The sequence below is a fragment of the Brienomyrus brachyistius genome, chromosome 22 (assembly GCF_023856365.1).
Source record: "Brienomyrus brachyistius isolate T26 chromosome 22, BBRACH_0.4, whole genome shotgun sequence".
NCBI classification, from domain to species: domain Eukaryota; kingdom Metazoa; phylum Chordata; class Actinopteri; order Osteoglossiformes; family Mormyridae; genus Brienomyrus; species Brienomyrus brachyistius.
The window spans coordinates 10,502,278-10,519,334 of NC_064554.1; the positions used below are offsets into that span (position 1 = coordinate 10,502,278).

General features: G+C 42.7%; 1 protein-coding gene across 1 annotated transcript; it reads left to right on the top strand.

Annotated features, from left to right (window-relative positions):
• The first annotated feature begins 22 nt into the window (after positions 1 to 22).
• Positions 23 to 17,057, top strand: LOC125717749 (BTB/POZ domain-containing protein KCTD5-like). Its single transcript, XM_048990998.1, has 7 exons — positions 23 to 2,140; positions 6,937 to 7,045; positions 7,304 to 7,395; positions 8,463 to 8,558; positions 9,797 to 9,898; positions 12,041 to 12,166; positions 13,430 to 17,057. The coding sequence occupies exons 1-7, from the start codon at positions 1,859 to 1,861 to the stop codon at positions 13,457 to 13,459; spliced, it is 837 nt and encodes a 278-aa protein (XP_048846955.1). The 5' UTR covers positions 23 to 1,858; the 3' UTR covers positions 13,460 to 17,057.

Consider the following 17,057-nt stretch of genomic DNA (forward strand, 5'->3'; position numbering starts at 1 on the left):
CCGTGGCCTGTTACAGAGAGACCCCCCCCCCCCCAGAATCCCTCCTCAGATTCGACATTGCTTTCTTTTTGCACACTAAAGCTGGTATCTAAATAGTTTTTTCTCTCTGAGGAGGGGAAAAACATGGAAGCGAATGGAATTCATGATTGCGCTGTTCTCTGCTGCTGTAGACGTGTTGGACACGTCGTGTGCGGATAAGGGTCCAATTCGGGAAACCTCAGCTGTCCTGCCACAGAGAGACAGAGTAAAATCAAGCTGCCTTGGCATAATTAAGAGATCTCCATCCACCAGTGCAGCTGGACAGTGTACCGAGCAGTCCTGTGGTGAAGATATCAGCTGGATGAGGCTTTGGGGTTTTCTAGCGGAGCTGCAGACCCTCATTTCGCTGTCCTGAATCACCATCATTTAATTGCGGGTATTTCACAGTGCTTTTGTTTCCAGGTGTTTTATAGCTTCTAGCACCACACTTACATGTGTTTACCACACGTGCAGCGGTACGTATGCTCTCTGCTTAACTGTGTATTCTGACTACTGTGGGTTCCTTACTGTATTACTCGCTTAGTCTGCCTGCTGTTCACTGTGGTCACAGCAAACTCATTGCTGATTATCCAAAATATCAATGGTTATGTTAAATGTATTATTCACTTTATCCTGGAGTGTTTTCTTTTTGTCTTTTTTAATTTAAATAAAACAGTATGGTAGTTTTAGAATTTTCTTTTCTACAACATATAATCATGACCTTTTTGTTTGGAGATCCAGTTTCATCTGTTTTGTCCCTTTATAAATAGAGCAGTCGTAGGAAAATAATTACATATAATTCACAAATTTTTTTTCTTATTTATTTTTTCGGTTGTTAAACCACAAGAAGATATAATGAAACTCCTCAGGACCCCTGTTGCCTTTGTCTTGTACAGTCCATACTAGGTTAGTGTGGTCTCTGTATCTAACCTGAACAAACTTCTTAATGCTTTTTTCATAAAGCTCTGTGATTGGCTATCATGGTCCTACAGCTGAATCAGTCTGTCACAAGAGTCGGGGGCAATCATGTGGGAGTCAAACCACAGACAAATTGCTGTATAGACATTTCAAATGAATGCTTACAGAAAGATTTTTTTACGGTCGGAAACAGTCGGTTACGTCGAGTGTTCGATGCTCTATGTGGGTCGTAACCGATCGGAACTGTGATTTGTTATTTAAATTCTTAATATATGAATCATCTTTGGATTGAAGTCACGTTCAAGGGCCATGCTGTGTATGTATTGAGATGTAAAGCCTTTGAATGTGAATAATTATTGTAAACTATTTTGAAACTGTTTTCTTATTTTATTATATAAATTTTCTATTTGGTCAGTGATTTAATCCTATTTCTCATAATTTAATGAACTTGTTTGTTTCCAATGACTGCGACAGGTGAGATTATCGATGGATGAGTTGCCCACATAATGCTTAGTAATACAGTAATAAAACCATGTAGGGTTTTTGGCAACTGTCTGCCTTTTCTTTGGTCTTTTTCTGTCCCTTCGTGCGTATCAAACGGTATACATGAATAAACCCAGAGAACAGCGAAGGAAGGCCTAGGATGAAGACCGTGGTTATAGACAGTTCTGATTATTCCTTAATAGCTAAAACGCTATTTAAAGCATTTTAAATGAAATAGACTTGCTTGTATGACACCATTAAAAGCACATGTTCTTAGTATATGAAGAAATTATGCGTGGACTTTTCTACTGCTCCGTGTACTATACATCATGTGTTTGTGGATATATGTCCATTTTAGCGTTTGGTCTTGGTGTCTGAACAACGCCGAACCCCGGCAAAGGAGTGGCGTTTCTTGGGGGAGGTAACGAAGTTAGGCTGCATGAGCGGCGGAACTCTTCCTGCCCGGCCAGCACATCCTGCAACGCTCGGAGCAGCGGGGATGGCGGAGAGCAGGTCCGATGTGAGCGAGCATGGCTGTCAGACCTGTGCAGTCCGCTGCGGGGGGCACGCAAAGCAAGGTCAGGACGCCGGAGCCTCCAAGTGGGTCAGGCTGAACGTCGGCGGCACGCATTTCCTGACCACGAGGCAAACCCTGTGCAGAGACCCGAAGTCTTTTTTATACCGACTGTGCCAGGCCGAACCCGACCTTGACTCCGATAAGGTATTAGATCCAAGGCTCGCGCGATTGGGTCAAATGGTAAAATGCATTTTAGAAATCACTCCAGTATATTGATGTAATGCGATTTCCGAATTTAATGCCATGATGCATTGAAATGTTTTGCCATTTGTTAAAAATATAACCAATATATAAACATCTAAGAAAAGTTAATTCTATTGCTGCTTTGGTGAAATCGTAATAACCCATGCCAATGACATATAGTTTTAATTTGTAGCATTAACTGTGTATGATTTGATTCATAATTCTTATATTGACGTACTACACTTTACTGCGGTGAACGATGTGTAAATTGTTTAGTTAAGTTTAGTTAAGGAAGTAAAGTTCGACCGTTTTAAAATAAGACTCACCTTTCTATAATCATGCAAACAGATGCAAGGATGCGCTGCATGTTGTTTTGTTTTTATCCAAGTCGTGAAGAGTGCATCATCACGGCAGTTTTATGGGCTGTTGTATTTTGCAATTCATCTTCTGCAGTGTATTTCCTGTTTCTTCGTGCTGAGTGAATACTGCCTTTTCCATATATACTAGATGGAATGAATATTGACTGTGCGATCTGAAGTACACTTTAACGTGGAATGTTTGGTATATGCTACCGTTAAACCATTTCCGGTTCTGTCTGAGAGGTGATACGTAAAGATTTATTTATATCACACATTTTTTTCTGTATTTGAGTTGGTGGTGATTCGACCAAAGGGTTTCCAATTACAGCTTGCATCCTCTCTGCAGGTGAATTAGTTCGTGTGCATGTGTGTGTTTGCGTGATCGCGTGTTTTCAGGGGTTATGAGTAATCGTAGAAGTGACCGGTTTAACTAACAGAAGTCTAACTCCTTCTGCAATAGTAGAAGTTTACTACTTATTTCCCCAACAATTAAAGCACAGCGCAAAAATGGCTGTCTAGAAAACTTCGGAAATGTGAACGTCCATAAATTACTTGCGTCTGGCCAAAGCATTCTCTTTATTTCTGAGCTGGATTTTCCTTTCTAATGATTCGTGCAGCACAGAAACAATGAAGTAGTTTCTCTACTGAATTCATGATATTTTTGTCTGGTTTTGCACAACACATTGAATACTATCTTCTCATTATCAGGGAATTCCACTTTAACTGAAATAATTCTGTGATTGTGAGTGTTTCTCAGTGTGTGTATGCCCTGTGCTGGACTGGTACCCATTAATGACACCTCCTAACCTATGCTGCTTGGGACTGGCCTCTGTCACAGCCTGGCCTTGAAAGTAATGATGATAATACTGGTTCGGTGTCAGACGGAACCAGCTATCCTGTTCTGGGAACGATCCAAATTTTCTGTTATTCCAGCAGCCAAACCACCTGCGATTCAGACCAGGTAATAAAGTAAAGTGACCTCCGAGGACGTGTTTAACAGATGCGACGGAGATGAGACATAACATATCGCAAACAGAAATTAAATAATAATCATAAATGTCTAAGGTTTGCAGGATTGCCAGTAAGGAGATGTACCTCCAGGGCCATGTGGGTTAAGTAGGCTGTTGAGAACATTGTGGTGCGGGTCCTGCACTCTGTCTTCATTTAGGATCTGGATTGCCTGGGGATAGAAGCTCTTCCACAGCTGCTCTCAGCTGGCCTTCAATCAGCCGTCACGTTTTCCGGCCTCAGCACAGAGGAGACGTCATTTCTGGGGTGGGCGGCATCCTTACCAGTCTTTGTGGCCCAGGACCTGCATCGTCTAATGTAAATGTTCTGGAGGTCGGGAAGTGCGGGTACGATTGTGCATCTGGCTGACTGTACAACCCTCTTGAGAACCTCGTGGTATCTGCCGTGTGCTGTTCCTGAGCCAGGCACTGATGCTCCCTGTCAGGATGCTCTCAACAGTGTCACTGAAGTTCTTCAGCACTGGGCAATGACAGCCTGAAGCTCCTGAGATAGAATCTAAGATGGTACAGGCATCCGTGAGCCTTCCTGACTAAGGAGTCAATGTGCAGAGACCAAGTCAGGCCTTTGGTTATGTGAACACCGAGGTACCTGAAGCTGCCTACCTTGTCCACTAAAGCACCATCTACAATGATATGGTGGAAGTACCTCTACTGTTTCCTCCTGAAGATGCACTTCCTCTGTCTTGCTTACACTGAGGAGGAGACTGTTGTCCTGGCACCAAAGTAACAGCTTCTTAATATTGTGCATCAGGCCTACCACAACTGTATCGTCTGCAAACTTGACAGTGACATTGGAGCCAAACATGGCCCTGCAGTCGTAGGTGTACAGGGAGTACAGCAGGGCTCAGCACACAGCCCTGGGGGGCCACCACCCTGGGGTCGAGGATCGACGAGGTTTTGGGGTCTGTTCCTCAATCTGATGCTTTCAACTGTCCCTACTGCCCTTAATTTATTTAATTCAGGTAATGAAGAGAGGACAATGGAGATTAAAGGACAAAGTGTTCTCATACAATATATTTGCACAATGTACTGAAGTTATGTGTGATTTAAAATGTGATGTATCATGTGTATTTGAATAAGGATGAAAACAATGGATTTGTTTTTAACTGTAGACCCTAAAGTTTGTTTAACCCATTCTGTTTGCAACATATTTGGGTTCAGAGTTTCTGATCTAGTGACCCTTTCCCTGGAATGCAGGGTTGAGGTCTGCAGAGGTTGTAGAAACACTGCAGAGGGCCAGGTGGTAGTGTTGGCCTAGACCAGTGGTTCTCAAAGTCGGTCCTCGGGACCCACTGCCCTGCTTGTTTTCCAGCTAATCCCTGCCCTACACACTGCTGATTACCTGGGTCAGGTGTGTTCAGTCAATCAGAAGCTGAAAGACGGCTGGGACTTGTGTGTGGGGCAGGGATCACTGGCCTAGACAAATGTCACGCGTCTGATAAAGGTCACACCACTGGCCACGTGCGAACGGAGCACATCAGCAGCACCTAAAGGCCTGCCCTCTAGTTTACTGCATCTCACTAAGACCTCATTCTTAATGTACGTTAAATTTCCCCTTTACTGGTATCAGTGTGATGTTCCTTAGGAAACACAGTTGTAGCATTCAGCAAAACATGCACTGCATGTAAAATCAAGTAAAGCAGGTCGTGTCAGTGCATTTGCATGTGCTTTGTGAATAGGGAAGCCACACGCACCTCGCTGAGTTATAGCAAGGGGGGGGGGGCAGACTGATGCCCCCCAAGGTGGGGCGGGGGGGCTGCTTTTGCATTTTTCTTTCCAGCACAGCTGCTGGAGTGCCTTCCAGTGATGAGGGCTCACATATGCCTGCTGGAGATGAAACAGAAAACAGAGAAACACATATATTCATGAATATTTATTTATTTATTTTTAATTGGATGTGTTGGATGTACTACCGTTGTGGTTTTATATAGACTGGGCAGAGAAATTGCGAAGCCATTCTGGGTTAGTAGAACCTAAAGCACCATCTATTCTGACCCGTCTCCCTTTTGTCATTATTACTCAAAATCCACATGAAATAATTGCAGCTTTATCTTCCATTTGAGGTTATGGGCCTCACTCGAGGGCCCAGAGAGCAGAGTCAGCCTGTTCCTAGAGAATCTGTCGAGGTTACAGGCCTCACTCGAGGGCCCAGAGAGCAGGGTCAGCCTGTTCCTAGAGAATCTGTCGAGGTTACAGGGCTCACTCGAGGGCCCAGAGAGCAGGGTCAGCCTGTTCCTCGAGGGCCCATTGGTGATGTGACTATTCTGTCAACTAGGATTTAAACTGGCAACCTTCTGATCACAGGCACAGAGGCATATCCCACTCATTTATGTTAGAACTCATAATGCCAGTGTTTTGTCCAACTTCCTCAAAACTTTCTAAGGATCCTAGACAGGGTGACCCACATTACGTATTTAAAGAAAATATTTTTATTGTTTTTTTTATTCTTAAATTTGGCCAAGTAGCTTTGTAAGGTATAGCTATCTGTCCTAAGTACCACCCCCCGGTTCCGAAACAAAGCCTCTAGTTATATATTTCTTGTTCCAGTGTTGTTCAGCACCCCCCGCCCCCACATATATTCTCTGCCTCATTTGTCTCTGCTTACCTGCTTTGCTTTATTTAGGTTCTTCCCCTGCCTTTTCCCAAGGGTTATATTTTCCACATTCTGTACTCAGCAAATTGCTTCTGCGGCCTGCAGATGAGTTACAGGCATCACACGCCGGTGATCTGATCTCTTCGTGGGGGTGATCTGCGTTCCGGGGGCTGGCTGAGGGTGTAAGAGCTGCCCCTCAAATGGAACCTTTTGCGCCTCTTGATCTTAGGTTGAGTGTCTTTGTGTTGTGAGCTGAGCAGGATGGAATCGCGCACACACACACAAACAAGCGCATCCCCCAAGCAAGAGAGCTGCTATTCTGTTTAACAGAGTACACGAAGTACACTGTTGTCATAGTGGAACCTCTCTGTCCCATTGGGAATGGGATATTATTACCACCGTGAATGTAACTGGGCTGCTTCCATGCGAATGATTTGCTGGAGCTGAGACTTGGTGGATACGATGTAACATATCTGATAAGAGTAATGAGCTGGTTTATGTTCTTGTATTTCATCTCTGTATTTATTTTTTTTTTTTTTTAATTCTGTAAGAAATTGAACTCTAGCTTCCGTAATGTTTCACGCTGACCTCGCTGCCTCCCGTTGTGGATGCCGTATTCCTAATTCTGTCAGTGCCATGATTTCCAGGCATTTTTACAGTGAATGAAGTTGGCTTCAGAAAGTGTGCCCCCCCTTTTGGTGTCAGTGAGCCTCTCATGGCGTCTATTGCCGCAGTAACCTTACGCGCTGACATCCACCTCTTTTTGGCTGCTCGTAGGACGAAACTGGCGCCTATCTCATAGACCGAGACCCTGCCTACTTCGGTCCACTTCTGAACTACTTGAGACACGGCAAGCTCGTGCTCAACAAGGACGTCGCAGAGGAAGGTGTGGTCTCGTGCAGTGCCGTCTCTCTAAACTGGTCAAGTGAAACTACACGAAAGGCTCCGCAGATTCATAGGCCGTTTAGTCTTCTACACAATGTGTTTAGCTTTCCATATCTGATTTTTTTATTGATATAATACATCTTACAATCAAACTCCATCTCTTAATACATCTCCATGTCCATCTCTTAATGAAATAATGCTACTTCTGTTTTTGCTTTGCCTGGCTTTTTTAATCCAATGGCTTCTCTCTGTGCCCAAGGTGTGCTGGAGGAGGCTGAATTCTACAATATCACTGCATTAATAAAGCTCATCAAAAACAGGATCAGGGAGAGGGACACCCAGACCTTGCAGGTAGGCTGACCCAATGCCAAGCGCTACATCACATGCATGTCAGACGTGCTTCTTCCCCATTCAGCGTTTCCAGCATTCTGGAAGAGCACGTATCAGACCACAGCTGATATTCGAAGCCGCAGCCCTGGCTGCATCTTCCCACCAGTTCCCAGACGGATACATGCATATTTCTGAGTCTGAGAAGCCATTTTGCATTTGAAACACACCTGTGGTATCCATCATGCAGGAGACAGGGATGCGTTCTATTCTTAGCTGCTGCAGAATATATTTCCCAGAAAGTCACCTCTGATATTCCGGAAAAAAAGAGAGTGATAAAAGCAGGGTTACCATTCTATCACACTAAGCTCTTATTTAGATTCATAGCCCATCATGACATTCTTAGGAGGCTTTTGAGAGCTACTTTTTATTTGTTTCTTTATGTATGTTTTGAGTAAGCGGGGTGAGACAGTCCCTGGAACAGCTTGGGGTTAAGGGCCTTGCTCAGGGGACTCTGTTGACCTTGGGATTTGAACCTGTGACCTTCTGATGCTGGGCACAGTGGCCATACCTTACTGTTATTGTTTGCGGTTTGAAGAATTCTGCCCCTGCTTACTGCAATCTAGCACTGGTTATCCGAGCTGAAGTATGAGGGGCTGCCTGCTTTATGTATCGCCGATGTCAGGCCGTACTGCAGCCAAAAGCTGTGCACCAGCACACGTGTCCAGGAACCGTGGAGAGATGATGAGTTTCTGGTTGCGAGCAGCTCATAGCTGTGAGGGAGACACAGCAGTGAGGCACCATGGATTAGGGACTAGGTGTTGGAGCAGAAAATTATGCCAAACAGAGCTGGGATTCTACCCTGAGAGACGCCGATGTTTTTATGGATAACTGGTGTTATGATATGTGGGTTCTGTTTCGTTATTTAACTAACTTTGATTTATACCCACTATGGTTTAGTTACACTAAACTTGACTAAAGATGCATCGTTGGCATAGACCTGAAGTAGACTGGGTGCATTTTCATCTTCCACATCTGTGGTTTTGTTGTTGGTAGATATTGTGTATCTGAAGACTGAACTTTTCTTCCAGGTGTCCATGAAGCATGTGTATAGGGTTCTTCAGTGCCAAGAAGAGGAACTAACCCAGATGGTCTCCACTATGTCTGATGGTTGGAAGTTTGAGCAGGTATCAGTCGAAAAGCACACGCAAGATTCATGTCCAGTACCAATGACTCAACTGTGCCTGTAGTACAAATCGGTCATAAATTGTATGGATTTTTTAAATGAATTTTAAGTTTTATGAATTCAAAGTGAAGCATGCTTTAAATGCTTAGCATTTGTATTGAAAAACTTTGTTTTAGAATGATATTCTACATATCGCACGTGTGAGGACATAAATTTGAGTTTTCATATTATGCGAGAGACCTTCCTTCATCTCAGATGATATCAGGATCGTGTTTATTTTTAGAATTAACAGTTTATTTGGATTTTCTTGTCTTTTTCATCAATGTGTGCAGTAAGTAAGGGTATATGGGTTTATAAGGATATATGTATATAAGGGTATATGGGTATGTAAGGGTATATAGGTATATAAAGGTATAGGAGTATGCAAGGGTATATGGGTATATAAGGGTATACGGGTATGTAAGGGTATATAGGTATATAAGGGTATAGGGGTATGTAAGGGTATATGGGTATATAAGAATATAGGGGTATGTAAGGGTATATTGCTATATAAGAGTATAAGGGGTATGTAAGGGTATACAGGTATATAATGGTATATGGGTATATAAGGGTATATGCAATTTGGCTTCAGCTGCGATCACAGTAATTAATTAAAACAGTAATTAATTCTGCAACCCTTAAAAGATTGTTCTGGCAAACCAGCAAAAATATCTGTACAATGGTCCCTGTGGTGCCATTCTTTCTGTCCTTGAGAAAAATATTTTAACACAACACAAGCCCACAATACACTGTTCATTATAATTTCTCCAAGCAACATTGCTGTTTCTCTTTGTTGTAAGGATTATATAATCATGTATTATATATTAGTGTATAGCTTCCATGTTTCAATTCAGCACTTGTCGATCTTTTCATAAGTAAGAAGTTTAAGAAAATATTTAGATTCCTGTTTCAACATTAATGTTGAAGTGCATTAGTTTCATTAGTGCAGGTTTCATGCGAGACACATAGTTTTGTAGCAAAATTTCAGTTAGGTGCAAAACATGGTAAAAGGCATTTGTGTAATTAGTGAAGTATCTGCTTTTGATTAGCCTTGCATGCTACATTGATTGGCACCATAGTATAAAGTGTATTGCAACCTCTTCAGTGAAACGCTCTGAAAAACTGTAATTTTTCATGAACACCCACCAGTACATCCAGCTGTAAAATGACTCCCTTTTAACTTCTTAATGGTTGTTGCAGCTTGTCAGTTTAGGCTCCTCATATGGCTACGGACGGGATCACCAGTCTGAGTTTCTGCTGATTGTATCTAGAGAGGTGAAGGCTGCGGAGGCCGGCTTTCCGGTGAGTCTGGCAAGGTGCCCCCCCACTCCCTCTGTCATGGTCCAGCTCCTCAGCCTCTCATTTTTCAGCCCTGCATCCCTTAGCCTCACATCCCTCAGCCTTGCATCTCCCAGCTCCATATCCTTCAGCTTTGCATCACTCAGCCCCTCATCCCACAACTCCACATCCCACAGCTCCACATCCCTCAACCTCACATCCCACAGCCCCGCATCCCTCAGCTCTGCATTCATCAACCCCGCATCCCTCAGCCCCACATCCCTCAGCCCCACATCCCTCAGCCCCACATTCCTCAGCTCCACATCCCTCAGCCCCGCATCTGTCAGCCTCTCTGCCAGTCCCCTCTTTCCTTTCACAGAATTACATTTATCAAACTGATTTGTCATTTATCAGACTTTTTAACTGGTGATAACTTTTGTAGAAAGAAACTTTATATACTGTATGTGGCCACAGAATCTATGTAAGAATAATGATTGTCACCAAGTCACGGTTTCTCTGTTTAGTAAAGTATTTCTGTTCAATTTCAGATTTAAGGTTTATTTTCTCATTGTCTTCCACTAATACATCCACTAATCCATTTTTAAATAAGCACTTGTCCAGTGTGGTTTTCAGTGATTCTTAAAATTTCTCGAATTTATAAGACAAAAACACAATCAGCTGTCAGCTCCTCATTCTGTCCAGGCGCTTCTGAAGGAAAGGAATGACCAAGAACTGGAGGGGCAGTTTCAGGTTCCCAGCTTAGAGTGGTGTGGTTGGGCACAAGTGAAGGATCCGGTGATGTGCAGAAGATAAACCGGACTGGTGTATAACAGGCACACAGGGGTGTGGCTTTTTATTAGAAGATGTAGTGCAGGATGCATAGGAAAACGCATAGGACACAGAACATGTTCAGCATTGAAAGGCCATGAATTCTGCTGCCCCATGCAGATTACCTTAGTCTGTGGAACAGAGAGAATGCAGGGGAGTGACTGGTGTCACTGTGTACTTCCTGCTTTATCCGCTTTTCTCTGCTTTCATCCAGCCTGCCACTGGCCACTGGCAGATTACGATAAAATCTTTAATGTCGTGATCATAATGCAAGCATGAAGTGACGTCAGGGTCCAACACTGACATTCTGTTGCAAATCTAGTACTATAGTGCATAAGAATTTTTTCCTTCTTAGTCATTTGCATAACATTTACATTTATTTAGCTGAAGCTCTTGGCCAAAGCGGCGTACAAGTCGGGTAAACAGCACATTTCAAATATACTGCATAAGTGCATCTTCCAGTGAGTGACCAGGTACAGATATAAGCAGCTACACGATAAGCAAAGCTAGATCCTGGTAAGACAACTATTTTAATCAGCAGAAAGTTCAACACTGAGAGCATTCGGGTAACGAGTGGGACAGGCGCCTTTAGCAATGGCCGGCATTTGGTGACATCAGCAGAAAGCACAGCATTCTGGGAACATGGGCTGGTGGATAAATCCAATATTTTCAGATTTATGCATATGGTCGTACATGAACCCATACATTGTTGAATTTGACTGGTGAACATAAATACGTGCGGTACATCATCAGCGTATATCCTGCCAGCCCTTTAAGAGACGCTCAAAAAAACTAATAGCAGAGCCATGGCTAGATTTTCAGGGGATATAAAATTGACTTTATTAAGTACAACTGGGATATTGTTAAATGTACCTGAAGATGTGGTTAAGAAATGATGGACTAGGACAAATAGGTCCAAGGACAATATGCGTTCTCTTTTGGCCTGCCGAGCTGTAATTAGTGGTCTCCCTCGGCAACTAGGCAGGGCAACCCTGCAGTCATGCATGTGTGAACAAGCGCGTCGAAGCAGCCTGCTCTGGCCTGCTGCATCTGCGGAGCTCCGTGCAGGACGCTCAGCCCGTACGCATGCACTTGCTCGCACACTGTTCACAGGCTGTTCGTGATGTTAAAAGAAGCTCGAGGAAAGTAGAAAAGGGTGCCTTCCTCACGTTTGTTGAAGTGAACGTAGTGCGGGGAAGATCACCGTGGAAAGCAAAATGTCACCTTGGTTGCGGTCGGTTAAGTATTTGCACAAATGCAAAATGTCTCCTTCTGCTATAAACAATGCATTTCTGATCTTTGAAAAGTCATGCTGCGTCTGTCGATGTCTTTTTACAGGTGGCAAATATTGGTTCTTCTTATAACTATGGAAATGCAGAGCAGTCTGAGTTCTTGTGTGTCGTCTCCAAGGAGCTGAATAACCAGTCATCTGTGACAAACAGTGAGCCAACTGGAAAGGCCAAGGTGAGATGTACAAAGCTAGTTTACTCCTAGAATTGATTACACTCAAGCATTATAGTGAAACCTTCTCTATCCAGTTTTACGTGTTTACTGCAAATCTATTAAACAACACATGACAGAACCTAGACCTAGACTGCAAATACTCCTGTCACCTTCACAATGACTTTGTCATTTGACACCATTGCTGTCATTGCTGTTAGTCAGCATGTCAGGGAGTCCGCATCAGCAACCCTGGTAGTACACTATCGTACTAATGGTCTAAATAAATAACCGTTGCATATATGCATATTAAATACACAAATTTCATAAAATAATTCTTACTGATTACTGAAAAGCCTACTTGCTTTATATACAAGATATTTAGAACTATTTCAGACAAGCAGTATTTTTTGCATTACAAAACTATGCAAAACAAATGACATGTCAGCCCACACAAATTTTGTTTTTCAACGGAAAATGCAGTAGGTGCCTGTCTTCAGCCTTTATTGTGCCAACTTCCCATAATAGCCAGTGTCATTTCAGTTTTTAAAGGAAGAGATTTTTCTCAGGCCACTTAAAATGTTTTCGCTGCCCAATGAAAAACATGTATCTACACAAGAGCATGAAAAAAAGCACATTTTCTGAGAAACTAACCCAAAAACAACGTAATGAGACATCCTTAACAGCTGTCAGCAAAAAGTTTAATGTTTTAATGGGACGTGTGGATTTTTGTCAGCAAAGCAAATAAACCAGTATCAGTAAGATACAAACTAATAACCACCATGAATACAAACATAAATACCTAAAATACAAAAAAAAAAATACTAAAAGCTTCATAAACCTTCTTTTTTTGGTCAATTAAATGTCAAACCCTATCAGTAGAGGAGAGATTGGGCCTGTTCCATCTATAGTAAAAGTCACAATAGTCATAAAGTGGACATGCAATGTTTTCATCAGAGAGTGAAGATACAATAGCATAATCACTCCTGTCGGCCATCAGCTCTCATAGTCTGCTTGCTGGCTGAATCCAGGGTCAGCCATTTGTGTTTTTGTCTTTCTGGTGCACATCTCTGCTGGTTCCAGTGCAGCAGAGGTAAGTGTTTTATTGACTGGATGGAGAGATGTGCACTTTGAGAGCTTAATGCAGGATGAATCCTTTCTCTAACTCTCGTCTGCTGCAGGCTCATAGCAACAAGGAAATTGCTAGCAGTCGTTGGGTGTCCACCCATAACAAATGAACAGAATGTGTTGATAATATATCTTTGTGTCCCTGTTTTCCTGTTACAGATTCTACAAGAACGTGGATCGCGAATGTGAAGAGGCAGTACGCACGACCTCAGAATGTTCTGTTCATAAAAACACCAGCTTTATTGCCTTTGACAGTGAGCACTCAGTAAGAAGAAGCCCGTGACCTTCCTCCACATTGTGGGAGGAATACAAAAACATATTTAGTGACTTAATATTTGTTCTTACATAGGTCTATTCTTTTCTATTTCAAAACTGGAAATATGTATGTCCTTCGCAGTCATTAATGCACCCAGGGCGTCAAGTAATTGTATTTAATTCATAATTATAAGGTCATCAAAATATATATTGTAATCATTTTAGGCAAAACATATCTCTGAGAAGTAATTTATGCAATTAATTTGGATTTATGCAATTTATTAGGAGTAGAGCGAGCTATGGAAAAGGTTTTGGGTGTTGACACATTTTTTAAATGTGCATCCTTCTGCCTCATCCATTGTAAGCTGGAAACCTCGACATACAGAGGGTGAAAAGTGCCGATCCTGTCATGTCAACCACACCTCTTGCGATGGGGCTTGTCGAAAGGGCTGAGACACAGAGCCTGGGGAGAGAGGACGCCGGATCATTTTACACATTCTGCTGCCTGTAGTTTACTTGAAATTGGACAAAAAAAGGAACAAAAAAGGTCTAAATATTTACAGTGGAATTGGAACATTTTGCATGGCGTTAAATCCCACACTGGCACCTTAAGCATGGGTTCGAATGCATTGCAGCATTCCCCTAATTCAGACTTCCCACCTCTCCAGGAAGGGACCCCCCAGCTCGCTCCTCCCAGGGGGCAGATTTTACCCCCACAACCCACTCCTGCTCTCTTAGAATTTTGATGTTTTGATGGTTTGATGTTCCGGTAAAACTTGCGAGGGGTGGGGGGGGGGGGTTATAAGAAGGGGTATTTCCAAGCGAAAAACACCAGGGTGTAGAGTGTCACGTTAAGGGCACCCCAGCTCAGGCAAGCTTCCCTGCACCCCGGCTGTCCCTCATTCGATTCCCTGACATGAGTTTGCCTAAGGTGGGATGTCTATATATCATTTTGGTGGTACATCACTGATTTACAGACTTAAAAGCACACCAGGCATCTGATGTGCTACAATATTGTTTATATATTCAGTGCTGTGCAAAAGTCTTAAGGCAATCAAACAAAAGTCTTTAAGCTCTTTATCTGGACAGTGAGTGTGTGCAGTGGACCTTTCTGTACCGTGATGTTTTTTATTTCCATTCACATAAAAATTACATGGGAATTTTTTGGCAGTTTTGCGAAAGCTGTAGATGACACACAAAAAGTTTAGTAACTCATAAATGCATGAAATACACGTAACAGTGCTGGGTTGGAGGATGCCAGGTGTGTTTGCGGCAGCTTCTCACGTCTCGCAGTGATCTCGCAGTGATCTCACAGTGGTTTCTCTGTCTCGTATCTTTTTGTGCCACTTGCCAAGGGGGCAAAAAATTTTATGTGGTTTTTCCAGATGGTGGGGGGTATCTGTAAGCCCTGTCATGTGGAACAGTTAACTGTATTCACTCAGAAAATGTTAAATCTTAGACTAATTACTAATAAACAACAATAATACACTTTTTTTTATTATTATTTTCTGTTCCCAGCTGGAAAATTACTGATATCTTGCTGGGTGGCTAGAAGAACACAGCTTCAGTTCCCAAACCTCTCCTCAGTGGCACCTCAGCCGTTCCATGTACTTGTTAAATTTTATCAATAGCTCACCTAACTAACTTACATAATTCAATGAGGCATTGATTAGCCAAACATGGTATGTTAGCGGCTGAGGCAACAAACACATGAGGTATATTTAATGATTTTCGCTCGGGATTGAAATGGCTAAGCTAACATTTACACATAGAATCATAGTTTTACAAAAACATAAACTGAGCATAAGCTAATAACTTTCTGTGGCAGACTAAATCTTTTGCACAGTACTATATATCATCAAATTATATGTGTGTGTCGGTTGTATAAAAAGTTAACTGGGAAATTAACTGTTTGACTTAATGCTGTGCTGACTTACTGACTTCTTCGAAAACAGAAAAAAAATGTTTTTGTTTTGTGTTATTGAACACAGAAATATGTGTACTATATTTCCATTTAGGGGCGGCATGGTGGTGCAGTGGTTAGCACAGCTGCCTCACACCTCAGGGACCCGGGTTCGAGTCTCCACCTGGGTTACATGTGTGTGGAGTTTGCATGTTCTCCCCATGTCGTCGTGGGGTTTCTTTCGTGTACTCCAGTTTTCCCCCCACAGTCCAAAGACACGTTGAGGCTAATTGGAGTTGCTAAATTGCCCGTAGGTGTGCATGTGTGAGTGAATGGTGTGTGAGTGTGCCCTGTGATGGGCCCCCATCCTGGGTTGTTCCCTGCCTCGTGCCCATTGCTTCCGGGATAGGCTCCGGACCCCCCGCGACCCGGAAGGATAAGCGGTTTGGATGAATGGATGGATATTTCCATTTAAGACACTGAAGTAAAGACACTGCGTATATAGATGGAGGTGCTAAGATGTTGCTGTGCATTTAGCTTCATTAAAACAGTGGTTATTGAACCCTGGCACAGTCCATACAGAGGACTTAATATACTGAGTTAACATACACTCTACATGTTTCGTATCTCAGTCCATGCATGAAGAAGCTGTTGTAGTCTAATATGCTTAACTGACCATTTGTAATGACATTTAATTTTTGTTTTCATTGCTTTTAATAGCAACAACCTGAATTTCCATGATCAGGGATGTTAGATGATAGAGAGGTAAGCACGCACACATCTCCCGTGCGTTTTCATGCAAAGCATGGAGTCAGGGCTCTGCGTTGTGGACATTCAGTCTGTGTGGGGGTTGTTTCTCAGTGCGGTAGCTTTTAGCTGTCATTGCTTACATTGGCCACACTGTTTTAGTGCCTCCCGGTAATGTTCTCGCCTTCAGTTACCATCTTTTGAGTTTCTCCTATATGTATGTTTACAGATCTCTTTTATATGCATCATTTTCTAGCTTTTAACACAGCTGAAGGTGGTTGGGCTTGGACCTGTACCCTTTCTGCTGGGACCTATTTATAGCCATTCTGAGGTGTTGATCTGTTCCAAACCTGAAGTCCCAGCTCTCTCGTGATACATAGTAGAGACACACCTTCACCCCCCCCTCCCCCCCCCCCCAGTTCTTAGTGACCTTGTGTTGATGAGGGTCACGTATTCCTGCCGCCAGCGGCTGAAGGGTTTGTGACTCTGCGCTGCAGTACATTGCTCTCTTTTCCGGTCCTTTCTGTACACCTCAATTCCCTTTGTTCCAAATCAGCCTCTAATGTAGCAACTAATCTTGGCAAATTCCAGAAGTTTCCTTGCTGACACTAAAGCTGCTAAGATGTGTCACCCCCCCCCCCCCCCCGCCAGGTGTGCCCACCAATTTGCTCCATCACAGACCAATAATAAGAGCTTAAATGTTTTTTTGCACACTATTGTCACTACTGTCAATATATTATCTAACATATATTACATTGTTTTACTTTTTATGCTGTTCACATGGTCATAGATAAAATGACTGTGGAAACATGCATTTGATTGTTATGGTAGGAAGAGCAATCTAAGCTTAATAAATAAATTATCTCAAAGTTTACATGCAAA

Coding starts and splice junctions, on each gene's coding strand:
- LOC125717749 (XM_048990998.1), top strand. CDS start 1,859: ATGAGCGGCGGAACTCTTCCTGCCCGGCCAGCACATCCTGCAACGCTC. Junction 7,046..7,303: donor CAAGGACGTCGCAGAGGAAG/GTGTGGTCTCGT, acceptor TCTGTGCCCAAG/GTGTGCTGGAGGAGGCTGAA. Junction 12,167..13,429: donor AGCCAACTGGAAAGGCCAAG/GTGAGATGTACA, acceptor TTCCTGTTACAG/ATTCTACAAGAACGTGGATC.